Source organism: Trachypithecus francoisi, unplaced genomic scaffold, assembly GCF_009764315.1.
Source record: "Trachypithecus francoisi isolate TF-2019V2 unplaced genomic scaffold, Tfra_2.0 Lachesis_group13, whole genome shotgun sequence".
Lineage (NCBI taxonomy): Eukaryota > Metazoa > Chordata > Mammalia > Primates > Cercopithecidae > Trachypithecus > Trachypithecus francoisi.
Genome location: NW_022681458.1, coordinates 44,639,854 through 44,662,794, shown reverse-complemented (window position 1 = coordinate 44,662,794; position 22,941 = coordinate 44,639,854). Strand labels below are relative to the sequence as shown.

The 22,941-nt window shown below is 39.9% G+C and overlaps 1 protein-coding gene across 10 annotated transcripts in view; it reads right to left on the bottom strand.

Annotated features, from left to right (window-relative positions):
• Positions 1-22,941, bottom strand: part of ANKRD44 (ankyrin repeat domain 44) — a 362,557-nt gene that overhangs the window by 118,303 nt on the left and 221,313 nt on the right. For 6 of the 10 annotated variants that reach the window (XM_033230774.1, XM_033230771.1, XM_033230773.1 and 3 more), the window contains exons 11-16: positions 18,410-18,492; positions 17,173-17,290; positions 15,146-15,214; positions 11,491-11,631; positions 9,776-9,856; positions 6,849-6,960 (exon numbers count right to left, since the gene is read on the bottom strand). In XM_033230774.1, the coding sequence (XP_033086665.1) occupies positions 6,849-6,960; positions 9,776-9,856; positions 11,491-11,631; positions 15,146-15,214; positions 17,173-17,290; positions 18,410-18,492 (604 nt within the window). The remainder of the gene's footprint in view (positions 1-6,848; positions 6,961-9,775; positions 9,857-11,490; positions 11,632-15,145; positions 15,215-17,172; positions 17,291-18,409; positions 18,493-22,941) is intronic. The other 4 variants (XM_033230769.1, XM_033230776.1, XM_033230772.1 and 1 more) reach the window with 1 other exon arrangement.

The following is a 22,941-nucleotide window of genomic DNA, read 5'->3' as shown; positions in this document are numbered from 1 at the left end:
GCATACACATTTAGGACACTCTCCTTGAGTGGGGTTCCAACCCTTACTAAGCTGCCTTCCTGACTTCCCTCCTGAGGCCTCAGCCCCAACTGGGCTGCCTTCCTGCTCTGCTTAGGCTTGCCTACTGGGTTTGTGACTGAGAGGGAGTGAGGGAGGGAGGGAAGGAGGGAGGAGGAAGGAAGGTGGGGGGGGGAGGGAGGGAGGGAGGAAGGAAGGAAGGAGAAGAAAGGAGGAGGAGGGTAGGGGGAGGAAAGGAGGGCAGGCTAGATTAACTTATTTTTTTGGTTGACTTTTAAACTGCCTTCTCTTTAAAACAAAAAATCTTCCTTTTTCCGACATCACTGAGTCCTTAGAAGTTTCCACATCAGAGGCAGTAATTCATATTCCTTGAACCTCTTAGTGCTCCCTATCCATCTGGAAGAAATTACAGAGAAATATGTGCACATATGCGTATGTGTGTGTATAACGTTTAATTTGGTACATGTCTTTATACCAGTTCGACATGCTAGTATAGGTTTTTATTGAAAAAGAAATCATGGAGGGGCAGTTGCAATAAAATGAGGTGGTATTGGAAAGTAACCAAATCTAAAGAAAAGTCCAGGCCATAGAAAGGCAAATTTTCATTTCTTTTCTCACATGCCATCTTCTATGAAATACCTTCCTAACAAACAGGACAGTTGCTATATACTTAAAAATTAGCACTGACGTTTTATCACTAAATAAAGCTTAGTCACTCACAGTGTATTTCACTTGCTCAACAACTTTTGGCACCTGGTAAGTGCTTGACATTAATAGAACCTAATGCCTTATAAGTTGATATTTAAATTTGCAAATGTTTAAAGGATAATAGTTTATTTTTCCTTAGAGCTGAGCATTAATTTTTTCCTGAAACAATGACTGTAAGTGTGTAGCTATTTACTGAACCAGTGAGTCATGGGTATAATCAAATAATACATTTATTCTCTTTTTCCCTATACTAGGTCCGATCGCCTTTATGAGGTTACTTCTTATCCTGCCACTTCATGCAAAATCTCCAACAAATAATAAAGAGTTCTCTAGGCACTTTAGTTTAAAACATAACTTCATGTCAGCAATCAATACATCTGTTCCAGTGTGATAATCATAGACTCCTAACATCGTTTAACTTATTAAAACTCCTTCCTGCCTTCCCCCAAAGACTGCAGTGGGTAACGAGACACGGCTGACTTCTCTATTCCCCAACCTAGGGCTTCTCCTCCTCCTCATCTGCCTCTGCCTCCTCCAGGTCTAAAGGGGAAAGGGAAAGGAAGACACACTAGGAGCAGGGACAATGGTCTGCCTGGCACCGTTCTGGCAGTGATGTCTCTCACCAGGTCAGATGTTTACAATTGTCTCTCTCTTAGATGCTGAATTAGGTTCTCCACCATCACTGGGGTGTCTCGCCTGCAGTTCCCTCTGCCTGGGTGAATGGACCTTCCTGCTGGTAACTTATATTCCCCTCTCCACACTAGGAATCCTGGGTCTCCTGACTCTTCCAGGCAGCCCTCTTGAGTGGGATCAAGGAGAACCCCAAGCTAGCTCTGGCCCTTGGCTCACATTTGGGCATTGGGAAACACATACTTTGACCAATCATTGCTGAGTGGAGTGATTTCTCAAACACAGCCTTCTTCTTATTTAGCTGCCTGGCCAGCAAGTTCTGGTCAGAGCCATTGAGTCTTTAGATTTATCATATACCAGCCTGGCATGCTCCCTAAATTGTGTGGGACACAAACAAGATACCTAAGCAATCTCCCTGAAGCTGACCTCCCTTAAGGCTGGGGTCAGGAGAAGGCATTCTGTCTCCTCTACTACGAGGGGTAGTAGAATTCACAGCAGAGCTAGCTTCAAAGAAGGCTTCTCTCTAATCTCTAACTTCTTGTTCTTTCCAACTGTGACTTTAGAAATGGGCAAGGGGGCCATGGATGGGTTGAAGCACCAGTATCTCACTTTGAAATGTAGAGGCAATGGCCCCAGTGTCCTAGGCCCTCAACTGAAGGCAAATCTGAAATGTTCTATTTTAACACATCCTGTTGAATGGTTCTTTCATTAGCTGCCAAATTCATTCATGGTAAAGCCCCCAAAATTTTTTCTGCCACATTACAAAAAAAAAATGGAACATCTTATCATAAAACATTGTCTATTCAACTGTTTTGAATATAGATTTACATCCAATTCTAACTCAAAATTTGTGAACTTATATTCATATCTGAGAGGATGCCAGTGGTATCAAAATATCCATGCTCACCCACACCCTTGCCCTTAATGAGAGTTCCTCATAGGATTTTATGTTTCTCTCCAACTGAATTAAATAGAAGAAAACACAAGACCAGCATTGTTGAGGTTTCCAGAGAACACCGCCCCTTGGCAGGCTGCCTGCTGGGAGGTCAGGCACAACCCAAGTCCTTCTCTTAGCAGCATCTCTGGGGAGAGAAAGCAGTCATCAGAGACTTGTTTGAGGCTGGGGTTCAAATCTACTGATTTTTCATTTTCTTGTCCTCAGATGACCACTCAGGAGTTTTCCTTTTTTTAACTGCTTTTTTCTACCTGCTTTCTTGGTCTTGAGAGGCTTACTGAGAGAGACATTGCCAATGTAAGTCCATACTATGTTTCTAAGAGACGGGGTCTTGTTCTGTCACCCAGGCTGGACTGCAGTGGTGCAGTCATAGGTCACTGAAACCTCAAACTCCTAGGCTCAAGCAATCTTCCTGCCTCAGCCTCCTGAGTAGCGAGGACTATAGGTGCACATCACATTACCATGCCTGGCTAATTTTAAAAATATTTTTGTAGAGACAAGGCCTTACTATGTTGCCCAGGTTGGTCTTGATTTCCTGGACTCAAGCAATCCTCCCACCTCAGCCTCCCAAAGTGGTGGGATTATAAGCTGTGTGAGCCACTGCACCTGGCCATAAGTCTATCTTATACAGACACATATATTTATTCAGAGCCAGGTGGTAATGGTTTTCTAAAGTCCTGTGATAAACACAAGAAACAATCTAAAACATTGAGTCGTTTATTTGAAAGCAGCATAATTTTAGTGTTGAGTTGCCCAAGACACAGTTGCTTTCAGTCTTTCTTCGGAGAATCCCAAAAGCTCCTAGAATATATAAGTAGGGGCGTTTGTCACCCCTACTTATTCTCACAGTTGAAGTTCAAGTTCATTCCTATCATTGAACAGGGGACAAGATTCAGAGAAGCAGCCAAATTCCAAATGATTTGGCGTGAAAAAATCTCAGCTTGAATGTAATCAGAGGCCTAGAGTTTTCAATCTCTCTAAGTTTTGTAGACAATTTACATAATTACATTGGCACACACATTTTTCCATTTCAATAAAAAAGCCTCCAAGATCTTTATGTTCATGGACAAATCTTTAATATTGTAAAAAATATATATAATAAGCCAATATAAACTCAAAAATTCCAAATAGGGGCATGATTCCCTGATTTTTCTTTTCAGAGCCAGTAAGAATACACTTCAGATAGAGAAAAAAGGAGGAGATTTCCTTTGCCAATTCCCTTCCTCCACTCAAACATACATTATATTCAGACACAAGAAGCTTTATTAGCCAAGTCTCCCCCATTTTGCTTTGATATTTTGAGCCCAATTAAATATGACGGATCACAGCTCTCAGTACATGTTTGTGGGCAGATTTTTGCTTGCACACATAGTACAAACGTCTTTGATCAAGACCAGCTGAGAACACTGGCCTAAGTAGGTAGACTTGGCAGAATTCTCAACCTTGGCTATTTCTATCAAGACGAAGGGGTTCATACTACTTTTTAGAAGTCTTTTTTCCTCATGGAACTAATTAAATATAAGTCTGTATAACAGAAGTAAAGTTAAAACAACTATAATAATTTCTGTTTCTCTTTGATTACAGCAAAATGGACTGAACACAAAGTAGTTTATAAGTTCTATGCTTACGATCACAGACAGGAGCCACAAACCATGAATGCCAAAGTAAACACAGACCAAGCTGAGTGTCAGAGTCAAAATGTACATCAAATTTAACGATACATATTTAATGACATGCATACTCACAGTAATTGCTCAAGTAGATGGGAGGAAGTGCCAAAGACATATTTCATCAGCCTCACAAATCAGCTGGTCCAGATGGCCCCCCATCTTCTTCAGTCCTACTCCAGCGCCCAGAGGACAAAGTCCCTGGACCGGTAGTGAAGGCCAGAGGACCACACATACTCATTTACTCTCTCCATTCCCTCCACAGGCCAGAAGCATAGGCTGGGATGGTGGAGTCAAAAAAAGATCTCCTTGCACAATTCCTGCTCAGAGGCTCGGATAACGTATGAAGAGCTACCAGATGTGTGTCTCTTCACCAACATAACTCTAGCACAAAGTACTGAGTCAGGGACAATTTGTTCAAAGGATGACCCCTGGGAAGACGGGTGTTTGTGCTGGGAGATGAGGAGGAAGATTGGCATAGTAATGTGAAAGTGTTAGAAATTCACCTCCTAGTGCACATGAGTTAATTGGTTTGCTTTCCTAACATCTAGTACCCAAGGAAATTGGAGTTTTAAAGACTAAAAAGATATTGGATTCCTACAGAAAGAGGGAAAATATATGAAAAAAAGCATCCCCCTCAAAACCCTACTTCTTCGTTTAACACTTGTTTTGGGGTTTTAAAAAAAACTTTTAGGTTCAGGGGTACATGTGCAGGTTTGCTATATAGGTAAATTTGTGTCATGGGGGTTTGTTGTACAGATCATTTTGCCACCCAGGTACTAAGCCTCGTACCAAATAGTTAATTTTTCTTATTCTCCCCCTCCTGTCATCCTTCACCCTTAAGCAGGCCCCAGTGTCTGTTGTTCCCCTCTTTGTGTCCATGTGTTCTCATCATTTAGCTCCCACTTATAAGTGAGAACATGCAGTATTTGGTTTCTTGCCCCTACATTTTTTTGCTAAAGACTATGTCCTCCAGTGGTATCCATGTTCCTACAAAGAACATGATCTAGTTTTTTTTTATGGCTGCATAATATTCCATGATATATACGTACCATACTGTCTTTATCCAGTCTACTATTGATGGGAATTTAGGTTGATTCCATGTCTTTGCTATTGTAAATAATGCTGCAATGAACATACATATGCATGTATTTTTATGATTAGAATGATTTATATTCCTTGGGTATACACCCAGTGGTTGGATTGCTAGGTTGAATGGTAGTTTTGCTTTTAGGTCTTTGAGGAATTGCCACAGTGCCTTCCACAATGGTTAAACTAATTTACACTCCCACCAACAGTGTATAAACATTACCTTTTCTCCACAACCTGGCCAGCATCTGTAATTTTTTGACTTTTTATTAATAGCCATTCTGACTGGTGTGAGATGGTACCTCATTATGGTTTTGGTTTGCATTTCTCTAATGATCAGTGATGCTGAGCTTTTTTTCATATGCTTATGGCATACGAAAATAAAACATATATGTTTTCTTTTGAAATTTACTTAACACTTGTATCAAAGACAGGGCCCTATTCCCTCTCCCCTTTTCAGAACCCTTTCCTCCTGTCTCATCTCCTGTTCTAATCCATCCACAGTTGGGTGAGCCAACAGTGGGGATAAGATACCTGCAAAGGTCTGATTTGTGGTTCCACTCCTAAGGGAAAGTCCAGGTTGTTTTCAGGATTGTGTTTTGTTTTGATTGGGAGGGAGTGGGGCATAATAATGTTTTTAGCCTGCTTAGGATCTTTGCTTTGTACAAACTACACCCAAGAGGAATTTTGGGATGCATTCCAAAATAGGAATACATAAAACTTTCTGTCCAACTAAAATCATTCAGGAAAATGAGAGAACTTTCAACCTGTGTTACAAATGACTGACTGAGGTTTCTTTCCTGAAAGCAAACAATAGTAACACTTCTACCAATTACACTGATAATCCGGTCTGTTCAACTGACAGTATAAATTAAGATCAAGTAACACCTCTTCCTAACTGTTTTTGAATGTTTTATAATTGTCATGAATAGTCATCTCTTTGTAAATTACACAGGGCAAATGTTGATCTAATCAAAGGGGGCAATTTCATTAACAGACAGAATTTGTGAAACCTTCTTATGAACAGAAAAACCTCTTACTTGAATAACAGAAATAATGGTACCAAAATGGCCTTCCTGAAAAAATGAAGATATTGCATGCAATATGTTATTTCTATACAAAGAAGGTGTTAGGATAATTATCCTGAGTTTCCAGACTATGAAGGATTAAAGATAACTCACAAAAGTACTATAGAACAGCACACATTACTAAAACTACAAAAACAAACTGTATAATAAAAGTTTGTTTTATCATGACAATTATGACATGGTTTTCATAGAGAAAACCAATTAAAGACAGCTGTGTCTTAGGTATATTTTGGAAGGCAGGCTCATGATACGTAGTTACAGTAGAAAGCCTTCACTCTGCCACTGATTACCTCCCCCCCCGGACACGCACATTTTGTAAGAAACATTTCTTATATGGGATCAAAACACAAAGCCATATTTGCTAATAGGTCTATACCAACTTCCATGGCAATGCTGGTGTTAGGAGGCAGAAATGGTACTGCCTTATATCAATGAGTACCATGCTTTTGCGCTGTGTTTAAAAGCCTTGGGTGGTGGTGGGGCTGTAACCTGCAATGGAAGGTAGCATGGTGCAGTAGAAAAAACACTTTTTGAAATCAGAATTCATGAAATCCTGATTCATGGCCCCACTTTTTATACAGACCAGAGCTACGACTCTGGAAAAAACAGTTAATGCCTCTGTGATTTGGTCTGTGTGTCTATGTGTGTGTATGTGTGTGTGTGTGTTCGAGAAAACAAAACAAAACAACTCACCAATTCCAGACATTGCCTGTGTCCATAGGCAGCAGCATAATGTATGCTATTGTAACCTTCCTTGTCCCGGATAGACGGATTTGCATCATTTTGAAGCAGAAACTCTAGACATCTGTAAGTATAAAAATGAAGTGTTATTTTAGAAAACATCTCTGGACTGAAAAAGATAGTTTACGTAAATCGTCCTGTGATGAATGTTCCATGAAGTATTTTATGAGTTTGTTTCTTTAAAAACCCTACAGCATTGAAGTTTTATGTATTGAAAATTGTGTGTGTCTATGTTTTCTGTAGCTATCTTTATTTGAGCTTAATATAGCCATTCTAGAATTCAGGAAAAGCTTTAGGAAAAAGAGGGTAATTATGATTTTTTTCTCTCATCTTCAGGTAAGAACATCGGTTATCAAGATTACTGAATAGTAAGTTTTGGAGCTCCACATTCAACAAAGTCTCAATAAAGAAGTGATCAGTAACAGGGCAAGTAACAGGGCAACCTCAGTAGGGAGGGTTTTACTCTTAACCTCACTATAAAATCAAAGGTTAGAAAATGAAAGTTAAAAAGAGTAAGAAAAAAAAAAGAATAGCCTAAACAATAAAAAGATTAAAGGAATGGGTAATCATTTTTAAAGAACAAAGAATTAACTTCATAACCACGTATGAATAAACAGGCTTAAATTTCACCATTAGAAATATAGACCTGGAAAAAAAAAAAAAGTTTAAAGCCCTTTCAGGCAGAGTTGTAATTTTTCTGAAAAAGCCACAGTCTTTGGAAAGCTTAGAGGAAGGAGCATGGCTCCACCTTCACTGAAGAGCCCAAAACTCTAGTTCACAAGTACCCAGGGATGTAATAAGTTCTGTTCAGGGCCTACTGCAAACGGTCCAGTCCTGCTGGGAACGAGGGAGTCACTAGTCAGGAAGCGCTGCTTCGTAGCGTCAGCATTATCCTTGTGACGACGGGACAAACATGTCCTTTACAAGACCAAGCTGACTCAATTTCATACTCAAATCAAAATGTTAAGATTCTAAATATCAACCCATACATTAAATAAGACCTTCCAATAGAAAATTTCTACAGTTTACCCAAAAACTTTTAAATGGCATTTACCTATCTTTTGGTATAACCCGAAAGGAAAAAAGTCAATTACACACAGGGACAATTAAAACAGATACTTCAATTTCTAGAAAAACGGATGAAAGCCATACATGTTTAAAAAAACCAAATACCCACATGTCAATAATAAATAAAACTATTCTTAGAGTCTTGCTATTATTCCCTCTTCGGTCATTTGCACCTTATAAGGAAGGAAGTTCTTTTTCATTTTGTTAATTAAATGCCCATGGAAAGGATCCCAGGTATGACTCACTGTAAATTGAATTTAGCTCTTTAAATGAAATCACTCAATAGGAATAACATGCTAGTGGACACACAATTCCCAATTTCTGAATGGATTAGTTGATAAATTGAATTTGTAACATAGTTGAACTATATATACTGCCAATAGTATTATTGTAATAAAAGTAATGTAGAACTTGGATATTCTCCACATTGTTTGTAAGGAAAACATGAATTCCGTGTTTTAGCTGGGAATGCTTATTTTTTTTCTCTTCCCAGGGCCTTGTAATTTGGCAATTATGATGCAAAGCCAACAGATGCACATGAGGTCAGAGGCGTATCTGGATACAGGGAGTGGCCTCCCTTTGCACAGAAGAACTCTCAGGCAGCTGGTTCCTCCTGCCCTCTGCCTTTCTTGTCCCCTCCCTCTCCATCAGCTTGTCTGGCTCAGGGCAAGCTTGCAATTCACTGGAAAAGGGGGCATTTGCTGCAGTGGCTTAAGATGCGACAGCCTTTTAGTATTGTTATTTTAAATTTGGGGATATCAAAGCAAAACTCTTGATCATTCTACTTTATTAGCTGTTGCATTTCCTGTCCCCACCCCAATTACCATCAAAGTTAGGTCCCACAACCTGCATTGGAGCCACATTCTCTAACTATACCTTTCCACAACAGTCTGGGCATGGGAGGAGCATAGTGTAGGGTGGGAAGACCCTGGAGTAGACACAGGCATTCAGGCCACAGAAAAACTGGGTCATCTGACAATGAAAGAATAAATAAGTTAACAACAATGTGCCTGCAGACTCATAGAGCACCATATCCACTGGATTCCACAGGGTTGAGGCACAAGGTGTGGGTACCAATTCGTTTGTTTGTTCATTTAACTCAACAGCTATTGAATATTGACTGTGTGCTAGGTACTGCACTGAGCACTGTAAGCTTCTCACTGTGACCTGTGGTGTGGAAAGGACTCTCAGAGGATGAAGCCGGAAGTTCCTGTGCATCTACAGCCCTGAGTGATGGCAGGCACTCCCACCCCTGCCACAGCAAAGAGCTATGTCTCTGTTAGAAGCCAGGGAGAGGCAGGTGGGATGAGGGGCCCAGGAGCAGCCTTTTGCAGGAGCAGGAGGCTCTTCCTAAATTGATGTGGGTGTGGGCTGGGGGTGAGGGGAAAGCACAAATGGCTATTTCACACCAAAGTATTAAAGACCTTTTAAAATGGAATCTGCTAAATAGATGTCCCCAGGTCATAAGAGCAGAACCTAAGGCTCTGAGAGGAGGCTTCATCTGTCTTCATTGGTACATGATGCATCGCAGTCAGAAATGATATTTAGGACACCAGGTCCTAAAAACCGCTGACCAATCACAGTGGTTGCTGAAGCAAAGCTCACAATTTTAGAAAGTTCCCTGTGTGAAAATAGTAGAATTGAAGGCTGTATTAAAAGAATAGTTTCTTTCCCATTAAAGGCAAACCCATATCACTTCCTCAAGATTCCAAGTGAAACCCCAAAATACTAAGGCAGGCAACGTGGCAACTCAGAGAAGCAGAAGCAGCGTCAGAAATGGCACCTTGTTCTTAAGCTGAGAAGAAACTTACAGTGTGGCTTCCTTTTCCTTCAGCTCCCTGGCTCTTTCAAGTTCTTCTGAATTTTCATGGGCATTTCCTAAGATAGTCTTACTTCTCAGCATAAAAGGAAAAAATTGCAATTAATGCTTTTAAATGGCAAAGCTGTTAATGGTTTTGGTGCAATTTATATCTTAATGATTTTTACCCCAACCCAGAAGAAATAAGCACCACTGATTTTCACTGAAGATATACATGGTTCTCTCCAAAGCCATCCCGTAAATCTATTCTCTCCCAAGGATCCAACTGAGAATACGATTTCTTAAAACTTCCACTTAAGTATCAGCAATTAACAATCAAGTTGCCCACCTTTCTATAAACATTCTAAACTTCCCAAGTAAAGAAGTTGTGACTTAGCTGAAACTTCTCTGACTCCCACCACATTCCCCACTGCCTCCTTACCAGCTCAGCATCTCATTTGTCCAGAAATGGGGTCCTATTCACCCTTCATCTGCCAGAACAATTATTCACCATCCAAAATTCCTTTTCCAGCTCTTAACAGAGGAAGCGTATTGTTTCCCCACCCTTTTCACCACCCCCAATCTATTCCAAGTGAATTGTCTGGCGCTTGGCACATAGTAGATGCTCAATAAATGTTTGTTAAGCAATGTTTGTTAATAACCTGTATGCCTAAGGGATCAGAATGCTACATCTGGTATTATTATTTCTATTTATTATATAACTATGAAGAGGAAACAAGCAATATTTTTCAAATTACAGATCATAAGCCATTACTGAATTGTGAAATCAACTTAGTGGGTTGTAGTCAGCAATATTTTTTATCTAATGAAATAGAGAATATGTCAGAATGCATCACATATGGTAAAAGTAAATATGATTTTATGAAAACTGTATTTACACTTTACATACTAAACTATATATATGTGAATGTACATATTGGGTCATGACTGTAACATGGTATTTCTCACTGTGGGTTGCCATCTAAAAGCCATTGCTCCACAAGAAAAGCAATTAGCACTGACCCAGAATCAATTCCACAGCACAAGGCAGCAAATAATTCAATAGTTCTTCAAACAGGGTCACCAAAAAGTATTCCTATGAAGGAGGCCCTTCCTTAAGCTTCCAAGAACAATTTCATCAACTGTGGGCATCTCTCCCACCTTCTTCCCTTGAACTGGTTCACTTATTTCTGTTTTCCATTCCTACCCACCTAGAATCCAAACATGCCCTGAGCAACCAACTTCCTCTCCTCTAGCTCCTGAAAGAGCATTCATGCCCAGGTTTGGAGCAATGGTGCCTAGTTTACATGTATTGACGCTGAATTTAAAGGCTGTTGGGATTAGGCATGGGTGGATGTTTTTGACATATGACATATATATTAGCAAATGTAAGTTTTATAGCAAATGAAGCATTTAAGTGGTGATGATGAAAACTATGGTATATGTCAAAATAAATTACAACAGATTTTGAATGAACCATAAACCTGAGCTTGACAGCTACACTTGGGATTCAACCCAAAGAACAGAGAAGTAATTGTGCAGTGACATGTAATAATCAAACATAAATTGACCAGAACAGGAAAGCCCAGGTTTGGAATGAAGCAAATCTAACTCTTTTGGGTTAGTTTAACTCTTTTTCCATGAGGTGGTATGAAGAAAACTTAGCAATCCTTCCCCACCACTCCCCAACCCTGTTCCCAGAGGAAGCATGAGCAAGTTTGTTTTTACTTTCTATCCATGTCTGATGCAGCGGCATAATGCAAAGCTGTGCGTCCCCAGTCATCTGTTTCATTAACGTTGGCCCCTGTGGTCACTAATGTCTCAATACAGTGGAAATGACAATTCGCAGCTGCATAGTGCAAAGGGGTCCTGAAAAACAAACAGCAATTTATTACTTCATTCAGTCTGGAAAATAGGCCCGTTGTTGGCACTAGCACGGGCAGCAGTATGCCCAGGGGCGTGGAAAGCTCTTAGACTCTCACGGTGTGTGGAGATCAAAGTCATGTCTTCCTTTAACTATATAAGTTAGGTATCCCTTATCTGAAATGCTTGGAACTAGAAGTGTTTTGGATGGTTGAGCATCTTTTATTCAAAAATCCAAAATTCAAAATGTTCCAATGAGCATTTCCTTCGAACATTATGTCAGTGCCCCAAACGTTTCAGATTTTGGAGCATTTCAGAATTTGGATTTTCAGATGAGGGGTGCTTAACCTGTATAAACTGGAAGTGAGGCTATAAAGACAGTGGCTTCAAACAGGCCATCTACCATGAATCTGTCCTTTCTTTTTTTGTTGTTGTTTTTTTTTTTGAGGCGGAGTCTCGCTCTGTCGCCCGGACTGGAGTGCAGTGGCCGGATCTCAGCTCACTGCAAGCTCCGCCTCCCGGGTTTATGCCATTCTCCTGCCTCAGCCTCCCGAGTAGCTAGGACTACAGGTGCCCGCCACCTCACCGGGCTAGTTTTTGTATTTTTAGTAGAGACGGGGTTTCACCGTGTTAGCCAGTATGGTCTTGATCTCCTGACCTCGTGATCCGCCCGTCTCGGCCTCCCAAAGTGCTGGGATTACAGGCTTGAGCCACCGCGCCCAGCCAGGATCTGTCCTTTCTTTTCCTTCTTAGAGCCTATCCTAGTTCAGGTCTATGTTATTGCTTTTTTGGACCATTGCCAGCCCATCCTATTGGCTTCCTTAGCTCTAATCAAGTGTCCATAATTTCTAGTTAGTATAAATGAAGAATTTTTTTTAAGGTGCAATACCCACATATAACAATCATGTTCTAAAACCTTTGGTTCTCTCTACTAACCAAAGACTTGATTCCTCAGCCTAGAATTGAAGACCTTCCAAAACTGGTCCCAATCTCCTCTGATGGGGTATCTCTCTCCCCTAGATGTACCCATTAGGATAACCAAAGCGGATGATTTGAGGCTTTCTGGATCATGTTCACACTTCCCCCCAACCTTTGTCCAGGTTGGTTTACCCCCAGGAATTCATGAATCACTTCCACCCATTAAAACCCCACTCATCATCTTGTTCCAGGGGCTAGTTCTCTTTATTTTGTCTGAGATGGCTTAGCTACTCTCTGGGTCTCTCTTGAGTCCTCATCACATACTGCCTTGATTTTAGCACTGGTGTATTGTCTCATCCTCCCCACTGAACTGCAAGCTCCTTGAGGGTAGGGATGTTGGTTAATGGGAAGAACAATGCAGAATCCAAATCTGAATCAGAAGCCCTGGGTTCTGGCATTGGCAGATGTGCAAGCTGGCTCAAATCACATCCCCTCTCTGGATCTTTTCTTCTTTACCCTTATTTCAATAAGAACTTTTGAGCTACTGTGCCCTACCTAAGGTCCTTCTAGGTCTAAAATTCTGTGTATATGTGCAGATCATTTAGTTTCTCTCTTACTAGTTGATTTTTCTCCTCTTTAGTTCAAAAAAAAGAAATTTTAAATACTTTAGCTATTGGATTGCACATGTTTTAATTAGACTGAAAATTATCAGGTAACAATCTCATGACAGAGCCCAAATGTAAACACTCTAAGGTCCTGCTAGGTCTAAAATTCTGTGTACACGTATAAATCATTTAGTTTATTTGGGCTCAGCTTTCTCATCTACTAAAAGGGGTAACAGCATCCCCACATACCTCATAGAGTTAGTATCAGAAAACACAAGCACCTTGTAAAGGGCAAGACTACAGAAATACAAAGTAATTTGCTGTACGTTACTTATTTTTAACTCTCAATTGTGCAGCAGTTTTTCTGGTATGACCAGCTGATAGTCAAAGAATAATAAACAAATGACCAATTTTCAAGTATAACTCTTTCATATTTTATAGTCAATTTATGGGCTCTCTCACTAATTGATTTTTCTCATCTTTAGTTGAAGAGAAAGAAATTTTAAATATTTTACATATTGGATTGCATATGTTTTAATTAGACTGAAAATTACTAGGTAAGAACCTCACGACAGGGCCCAAAGATAGAGAGAAAATGATACACAGTTCTTGTCCTGAGGAGGCTCACAGTCAGGTGGGGATGTCAGAGACATGTGAACCACAGCAACTCCATCTTGAATAAGGGCTGGGTAAGATGAGGCTGAGACCTACTGGGCTGCATTCCCAGATGCTTAGGCATTCTAAGTCATAAGATAAGACAGGAGATCAGCACAAGATACAGGTCATAAAGACCTTGCTGATGAAACAGGTTGCAGTAAAGAAGCCGGTCAAAACCCACCAAAATCAAGATGGCAACAGGAGTGACCTCTGGTGGTCCTCACTGCTACACTCTCACCAGTGACATGACAGTTTACAAATGCCATGGCAACATCAGGAAATTACCCTATATGGTCTAAAAAGGGGAGGCATGAATAATCCACCCCTTGTTTAGCATATAATCAAGAAATAACTATAAAAATGGGCCACCAGCAGCCCTTGGAGCTACTCTGTCTATGAGTAGCCATTCTTTTATTTCTTTACTTTCTTAATAAACTTGCTTTCACTTTACTCTATGGACTCGCCCTGAATTCTTTCTTGCTTGCGCAAGATCCAAGAACCCTCTCTTGGGGTCTGGATGGGGAGCCCTTTCCCGTAACAGGGAGAGAGACAAGGAGTCAGAGTCCACAAGAACAGTGTGAGGTACTTTGCAGTCATGAAGGATTAGGGTGCTAGAGGAGCAGAGAAGAGGGGCATGCCCATTGGTGCACAAGGAGGCGTCACTGACACGAATCTGAAAGGGCGGGTAGGAGTTGCCTTAGACAAGTTGGTAAGAGGAGAAATTTGTGGCAACCCCAGAGAAGGAGGGTACGTGTAGAAAGGAAGGGTAAAGAGATGCAATGGGAGAAAAAAATTATATATATACATGAAAAATATATATCCACGTACCAGCTAGCATCATGGCATCATTTACTTATATAAAGGACCATTAAGGTAAGAAGAGTTCTATGACCCATTGGTGGTGTGTGTGCACTTAATGTTTTAAACATGTGTACTTAATGTTTTAAACATGGCTGAAAATTCATCCCAAGATGAAATGTTCAATACATATAATAAAATATTCCAGATCTTATGACTAGGACTTATGTATTCCACTCTGCTAGAAACAGAATTTTCCAAACTATATCCATGTAGGAGTTTTGTTTTGTCTTTTAACTGAAAAAAAAAAAAAAAAGAGACAATTGGCACATCTAAACAGCAGCTGTGAGTGGAGATGCTTTCTTTGTGGCTTGTTATTTGCTTTGTTGGCAACCTCTATAAGAAAAGACTTCCTTCAGAGGAGGATGGAATCCCCCCAGCTAACTTCCCAGTTTACCATTTCAACACCACTTGATTACCAGATAGACCACTCCTACTTCCTGTTATTTAAGCACTTGAAGCAGAACTCTCTGATTACATACCTCCCACACTTGTCCTTTTTATGGAAATCTGCTCCGCTGCTTTGCAAGAGTTTTATACATTCCACATTACTAGAAAGACAGGGAAAACATCATTAAGACGGAAGAGATCAATTACTGGCCTATCTTCAGCAAGAGCTATTTTCTGCAGAGTGCAGGACAAGATGAAAAGATAGCTCCCGGTCTAAATTCGGCTAATAAAAACCTGAACATATTAAAGTAATGACATATTGTAAGGATCTAAAGTTTCTATGATTCCTTTTTCAAAGCTAATGAATCAATAGATTAAAGAGCTTGGTGGAACATTTTCAATTCCATGACTAAGAAATTTAATGATTATTACATGATTAAACCCTCCGGCGATGGTTTCATCATTTATACTAAAATTATTTTTCAAAACCATCAAGAGTTTGTGAAACAACCACTTAAACCTATAATAATTTCATGTCACCTTTAAACAATGAGCCAGAGTGGATGGGCGTTACCTTCTATCACAGCAAAATGAATTCACCATGATAACTACTTTCAACCCAGATACTCCTTAATGGAAAATAAAACAACTGTATTTCCCTGTCTTTGTAATTTACGCAAATAAATGTGCAGAACCAAGGCTGAAAATGATGTCATGGAGCACAGTGATCTTCCATAGTTTCTTTATCATTTGCAGAAGCAATAAATCGTATTTAGTAGAGAGAAAAGGACCCATCAAAGTGATTTTTCCTATTAAAGGGCATGTAGCTAAATAGTAATTCTAATAGAATTTCAGACATGAATCTGGAATTGTATGTTGTCGCTTTCTGTACAAGTCTGATATTTTCTAAACGTGAGCATAAAAAGAGACAATTGTCCATCATTGTTCTAACCTTAGGATGCTAGAAGTGGCCTGGAATTATTACTATAATTTAAATAAGAAAAATCATCTCAATGATAAACCTGAGTAGGGCTCTCCTCATCCTACACCCACCCTTTATAGCCACCTTCTCAGAGAAACAGCTCTTTCAATCATAACATATAAGAACTTTTTAAGATAAGTATGTGTTGGTATAGCACCCCAGCTGATATACAGCACCTGTCTCTTACTGAATGCTGCCAAAGGATCAAAGGCGGTGGCAGATCCAACTTGTGTGGCTCATGAAGCTCATACAATGTGGGGGCTGAGGTGGGGGAAGGGGTCTTTTTAAAAAATAATACAAAATTATGAATATAAATCTAGTTATAAGAATTCAGAAGGGACGCATGTAAATAAGGAGCCCTAAAGTGTCACCATTTATCCACCTCTGATAAATAGGTAATGCCTTTGGTAATAGACAAATGACAAATGGAGAAGCACTGCTGTTCCTTAAGGACCAGGAACCGGATTAAGAACCAACATCTTCCCCAAACAAGGTTATCCAAGAGATGCCATGTTTAGTCAATGTGTGGTCACATATATCAATAACATATTGATCAGAGTTTCAGTCTTACCACTGGTATGTGAAAAGAAAGTAGCTGATGAAAAATTCTCTTTACAACTTAAAAAAAAGTAAGGATTGCCTGTCTTTTGGGTTTTCTTGACCTATGTTCACATTTAAACATTAAAAGACTAAAAATGATATTTGAAATAATGAAAAAATGTCTATAAATGAACATAAATTAATTTAATCCTTGATTCTTTTGATTATCACCCAAATACCAGCAACAAAAGAGGAAAAACCTAGGAACAAATTTCAATTATTTTCTTTTGGTATATGGAGTAACAGATATGTATTCTACAGCCTGAAAATCTATAATTTAAAAAAAGAAAAGAAAGAAAAGAGAAAGAAGAAAACAAAAAAAAACTATTTGTTATTTGAGATGGGCTAATAATTTTTCTTTGGTGAAACAAAATGCACGTGATGTGGGGAAATATAACATAGAGATATTTGATCATCGGTAGAAATAATTCTTACTTATTTTACTAAGGAAATTGCCTTTGATTCACAGACAACTTAAGTCAATAAAGATGAATTAGTAATTAAGTCATAAATTAACTAGAATTGCTAACTACTCACCCTCCTGCAGCAGCAGCATGAAGGCATGTTCTTCCAAATTTATCTGGGGTGTCTATTTCAAAGCCTGCAGACAGCACGTGCTCATTACTAAACAAGGATACTATGCTATACTTTTGTCCTAGTTAAACCACAAGAAACATTGCAGAGACAGAAAAATCAGTTAGTAGAAAAACCAGAATGCAAGCAGTTGTAGTCAGAAAGAGGTTGTCATGGAAACGAATGGTAACTGCTCAAGCTTGTCAATTTTATAGGAAGAACCGTGCAGTCAAGAAGGATTTATTTTAACATTCAGCCCTGGGTGAACCACAGCCCCATTTTTTAATCCCAGGACAGAAATTTATGAAACCAATTTGAGATAAGTAGGGCAATCGACAGGCAGAGAGAACTCATGGACAAAACATGGAGGCAAAGGAATAATCTTAGCATGCTGGAATAGACATTTTCTGAAGTATATTTCAACCTTTAAGTTGGTTTAAGAGTTCGGAAACATGCTTGCATGCAGGGATTATTTTTTAAACATGCCAACAGCAGCGAAAGCAGAATCAACCATAGGTAAAGTATTTAAAGGAAAAAAAATGCCTCTGGGATATCTGATGAATTAATTCATAAACAATCTTTGCCTTGCAGACCTCTACCACTTTTGAAAGCCCAGGAATTTCTTAATATATGACAGTTGGCAGAGGTAGTGATAAGAAAGATTAGCAAAGCTCCAAACCAGAAACAATCTCTTGGCTCCTAACAGTCTCATATTTAAAAAATCGAAATTAAACCTAGTTGGAAGAAATCAGCCATAGTGATTTTTCAATGCCCAGGGAGTGGGAAAGTAACATAACGTTTTCTACCACCAGATGTAGGGTATTTAGCCTTTTTCCTTTGTTGAAAAATATTAAATGCTAATCCATCATTTTAAACCTCAAAGACTTTTCCTTCTTCTGTGACGTAACTTTTCTATAAACTCTGGCCATCCCTGCGTCTTTTCACCCTAGAACGCCCAAGCTTTAACTTGAAAAACAGGCAAGACTCTCATTCTGGGGCAGGAATAATGACATTCAAACAGCTTTAACACCAAGGATTGTTGGGAGCTGTCACATGCAGTTAGCTGAGGAACACAACTCATCCTGACAAGTCAGGTAATGACATGAAGCACAGGCAGCCACTCACTCTGACCAGACACCTGAAGCCATTGACTCATGTACAGTACACATTAAGCCTCATCTCTGCTAATGGATTTACTTACCTGATGATAACAACTTTCTGCAGCAGTCAGAGTGAGCATTTAGGGCAGCTAAATGTAAAGGGAACATGCTATGGATTCCACACCTGAGGAGTAAGAAAACAGAGGAGCTCACGGCAACAGATCTCAAGATAAGTGCGGAAGGACAATTACCTTTCTAGATTCTCTGATGAAAATTAACAACACCTTGTGTAGGGAGTCTTGGCTGAAATAATTCGGTAATTCTTCCATTCAATAAATAATTATGCAACCAGTTTCTATCTTAAAATAATAAATGCCTGAATCAAAACCATAATTAAAAGCCCATTACCATAGGAATGCATATTTTTTATTTTTTTATTTTTTTATTTTTGAGACGGAGTCTCGCTCTGTCGCCCGGGCTGGAGTGCAGTGGCCGGATCTCGGCTCACTGCAAGCTCTGCCTCCCAGGTTCCCGCCATTCTCCTGCCTCAGCCTCCCGAGTAGCTGGGACTACAGGCGCCCGCCATCTCGCCCGGCTAGTTTTTTGTATTTTTTAGTAGAGACGGGGTTTCACCGTGTTCGCCAGGATGGTCTCCATCTCCTGACCTCGTCATCCACCCGTCTCGGCCTCCCGAAGTGCTGGGATTACAGGCTTGAGCCACCGCGCCCGGCCAGGAATGTATATTTTTAAAAAATCTGTTTCACATAAAGCATGACTCTTTAAATTTAAAATTAATTTCCCTCTCATTTTCTTTCAGCTTGGCAATTATATGTCTCATTCTCTCATTCATCTATTCAACACTTTCTAAGCATCATAGACTATGCTAAGGGCTGGAGATAACAATACTGAGCAAAACAAACTCAAGTTTGAAAAGCAACCTGTTTCTTTCTTTTTTTTCTTTTACTTTTTTTTTTTTTTTTTTTGAGACAGAGTCTCACTCTGTCACCCAGGTTGGAGTGCAGTGGTGCTGATACAATGATAGAGGCAGGGGGCAGAGAAATTCTAGGCAGAAAAGGGCAGGTTCTGAGCAAAACCCCACCCTCAAGCTGAAAAGCCTGAAACTGTGCCCCAAAGTGAGAACTTATATTCCTGTTTTCCCACTCAAATGTTGCCTTTTCCTAAACCACCCATGGCCCTCCTCCGCCAAATCCTGTGTCTATAAAAACCCCAGACTCGGCTGGGCGCGGTGGCTCAAGCCTGTAATCCCAGCACTTTGGGAGGCCGAGATGGGTGGATCACGAGGCCAGGAGATCGAGACCATCCTGGCTAACACGTTGAAACCCCGTCTCCACTAAAAAAAAATACAAAAAACTAGCCAGGCGACGTGGCGGGCGCCTGTAGTCTCAGCTACTCCGGAGGCTGAGGCAGGAGAATGGCGTAAGCCCGGGAGGCGGAGCTTGCAGTGAGCTGAGATCCGGCCACTGCACTCCAGCCTGGGCGACAGAGCCAGACTCCGTCTCAAAAAAACAAAAAACAAAAAACCCCAGACTCAGCTAGTAGACAGGACTATGGCTGAATGTCAGAGAGAAGCAGCTTGATTTCAGAGAGACAGCTTGATGGCATAACTTCAGAGGACAATCTGGCCAGAGACAGCTGGACTTCAGGGGATTATCTACCCATCCCATCCCCTTTTCAGCTCCCCTTCCCACTGAGAGTCACTTTCAATTGGCAATACAATCCCCTGCATTTACCATCCTTCAATTTGTTCGTGAGACCTCATTTTTCCTGGATGCCAAACAAGAACTCAGGAGCCACAAGTGCAGATATAAAAGGCTGTCACACTGGCCCTTTGCCCTCACTGGGGGAGGGCAGCTGCCTCATGCAAAAAGGCAAAGGACCCACTGAGCTGTTAACACTTAACCCAACTATGGACGGCAGAGTTCAAAGAGCACTGTAACATGCCCTCAGGGGGCTTTGAGAGTTGCAGGCACCCCCGCCTGGATGCCGCTGCAGGGCGTGCACAGAATTCACTCCTGCCAGTGCCAAAGCAGCCACCCGGTTCCAGCACTCATTCACTCCAGTTTCTACGCTCATTCGCTCACGGATTCCTTCCAGCGAGGAGTTGAGAATGGCAGGCTGAGTAAACAAGGTGCCCCTGTCACAAGTACCACAAAGTGGTCAGGGAAATATCCTGCTTCAGTGTAATCACAGCTCACTACAGCTTTGACCTCCCTGGGCTCAGGTGATCCTCTCACATCAGCCTCCTAAATAGCTCGGACCACCACAGGCGCACATCACTATACCCACCTAATTTTTTGGTGTATTTTGTAGAGACAGGGTTTTGCCGTGTTGTCCAGGCTGGTCTCGAACTCCTGGGCTCAAGCAATCCACCTACCTTAGCCTCCCAAAGTGCTATGATTACAAGCATGAGCCACCACGCTCGGCCCTTGTTTTATGTCTTGATTTGATAAACAAATATTATTGTTGTATTATGTCTCAAGCACTTTGCTAGGAGTTAATCATGGCTACATTGTTGAGAATAAAGTTTTGGATGAGAATAAAAACTAATGTTTGCCTTTTGCTGACCAAACTTCATCTTCCTAATAAATTTTTATGTTGCACGTTAACCCACATCACAATACCAGTCACAAAAACACAATTGGGGGTAACAAACATTACTTTGCTTATATTTCATAAACCTAGTAGTATTAAAGAGAGAATCTAGAAAAGGACTTTATAGACCGACCCCCACTAAGACACAGTCCCCAGGATGACCTCTTAAGGCACAGGAAGCCTTCTGATGGCAGCACTTTTTGCCTTCGGGATTAAATCCTCCTCCTCTTCCCTACTACATCTTCTTCAACAAGGACCCAAAGCCATGTGCTGAATTGCGGTTCATAACAAACAGCATCACCAGGTGGCTCCTGTGTACTTATAAGCATCTATAATGTTAGTGACTACTTCTCATAACACCTCATTTTAATCAAATAATACATTTCAGCTTTTTAAAACCTTCTACTTAATACCAGCAAGTATGGGACTATATCTGTTTACACCCTGCAGCATTAAATGCCTAAGTCTCCTCTCTGGCACAAAGTGGCCCATTTTCAGACTCCATGCTTCATAAAGAAACACATGATTTGAATTTGTTAAGCTTTGGGTACATACATTTTATTTACCATCTCAAAAATTATTATGGTGATGTGTGTGTGACTGTGGATATACACATTCACAGACATTTCATGGTATTCAGTGTTTTGCAAAATTCAATTCTGTCAGCAATTAGCCACTGTTTTCTCTTTCCATAATAGCTTCTTCCTATTTAAAGGTGGTTTTGTTCAGTCTTCCCTCTGTTTGTTTTCCTTTCCCTATATGGAGATTCCAGCCCAGTGTGTATAATAGCTGGCATCCATCAAGTGATGCAATTTGCTCGTCTTCCAGGCAGCGTCATGTGGAGAAGAACTGCTTGTAATCGCCTCTCTCATCATTTACCAAAAAAAATTCTGAAATGCAGTTGCATCAGTGATGACCTTGATGCTCTGAAAGGGGAGAGGGAGTTGGGGCATAGGAGAGAAGCTTTTCTACTTATGCTATTATTTATATTGTTCCCTCTTGATTCGAGAGAAACATTCTTTTTTTTTTTTTTAATGCATAACATGTTTTAAAACCTCCTTATTAAATGGAAGCTAAAGCTAATGTGATTTTACCTAATCGTTTTATTTGTTTTGGGAATTTAAGGCAAAAATATGTGATTAAATATATCTGGACATTTAGAAGAGGAAAATGGATAGAATATTTTCATTCCTGAAAGAATGTGCCTGGAATCAAGGACTGGATTTCTCAAGATTTCTTTGAGCCTTTCTCATTCTTTAAATGCATACATACAAACACACACACACACAAATATGTTCATACACACCCATAAATAAAAATATATATACACATAATATATATACAATATAGTTTATAAAGTTCCATATATATCTTTATGTAAAACAATACAAGCAAATGAATTTGATGAAATAGCATCAAACTCTATAAGAAACCACTTGGGAAAAACAAAAAGTATAAGTGACAGTATAACAGCAACAATCTGATATATTCCATAAATCTCATTATCAATATTTCCAATCAATCTTGCCACTTAAAACCCATCTTTGTATAATTCATCACATTCTACATTCCCTGATTTTTTTTCACTGCTCCTTACAAACCTGAGAAGATGAGAGAGATAGAACCACTCTAATTTAAACGGTCTAGTAAAAATTACGTTTGATATATATTTTTCACTCCACAGTGAATAAAAAGTTACTATTTCAGTGCAGGACTTGAAAATAGATTCATGTAGACTCAAATACTATTGGCATTTGCACTTGTATATGAAACTATGGTTCAAATAGTAAAACTAAGTTTCAAGCCAAGATTGGAAAGAAAAGAAAAGCAGAATTCAGTGTCCCTGAATCAATTCAGAAATGATTTATGTATTTCAAAATAAAATTACTACTTTATTTTTATAAAATAAGACTGATCACAAAGGAAAGATTATAAAACCTTTAGCAGGAAAATTAGAACTTGGCTGTCTTAGCCAATTAAGAAGCATCACTCTTACTTCATCAGGTATACGTCAAGGAAG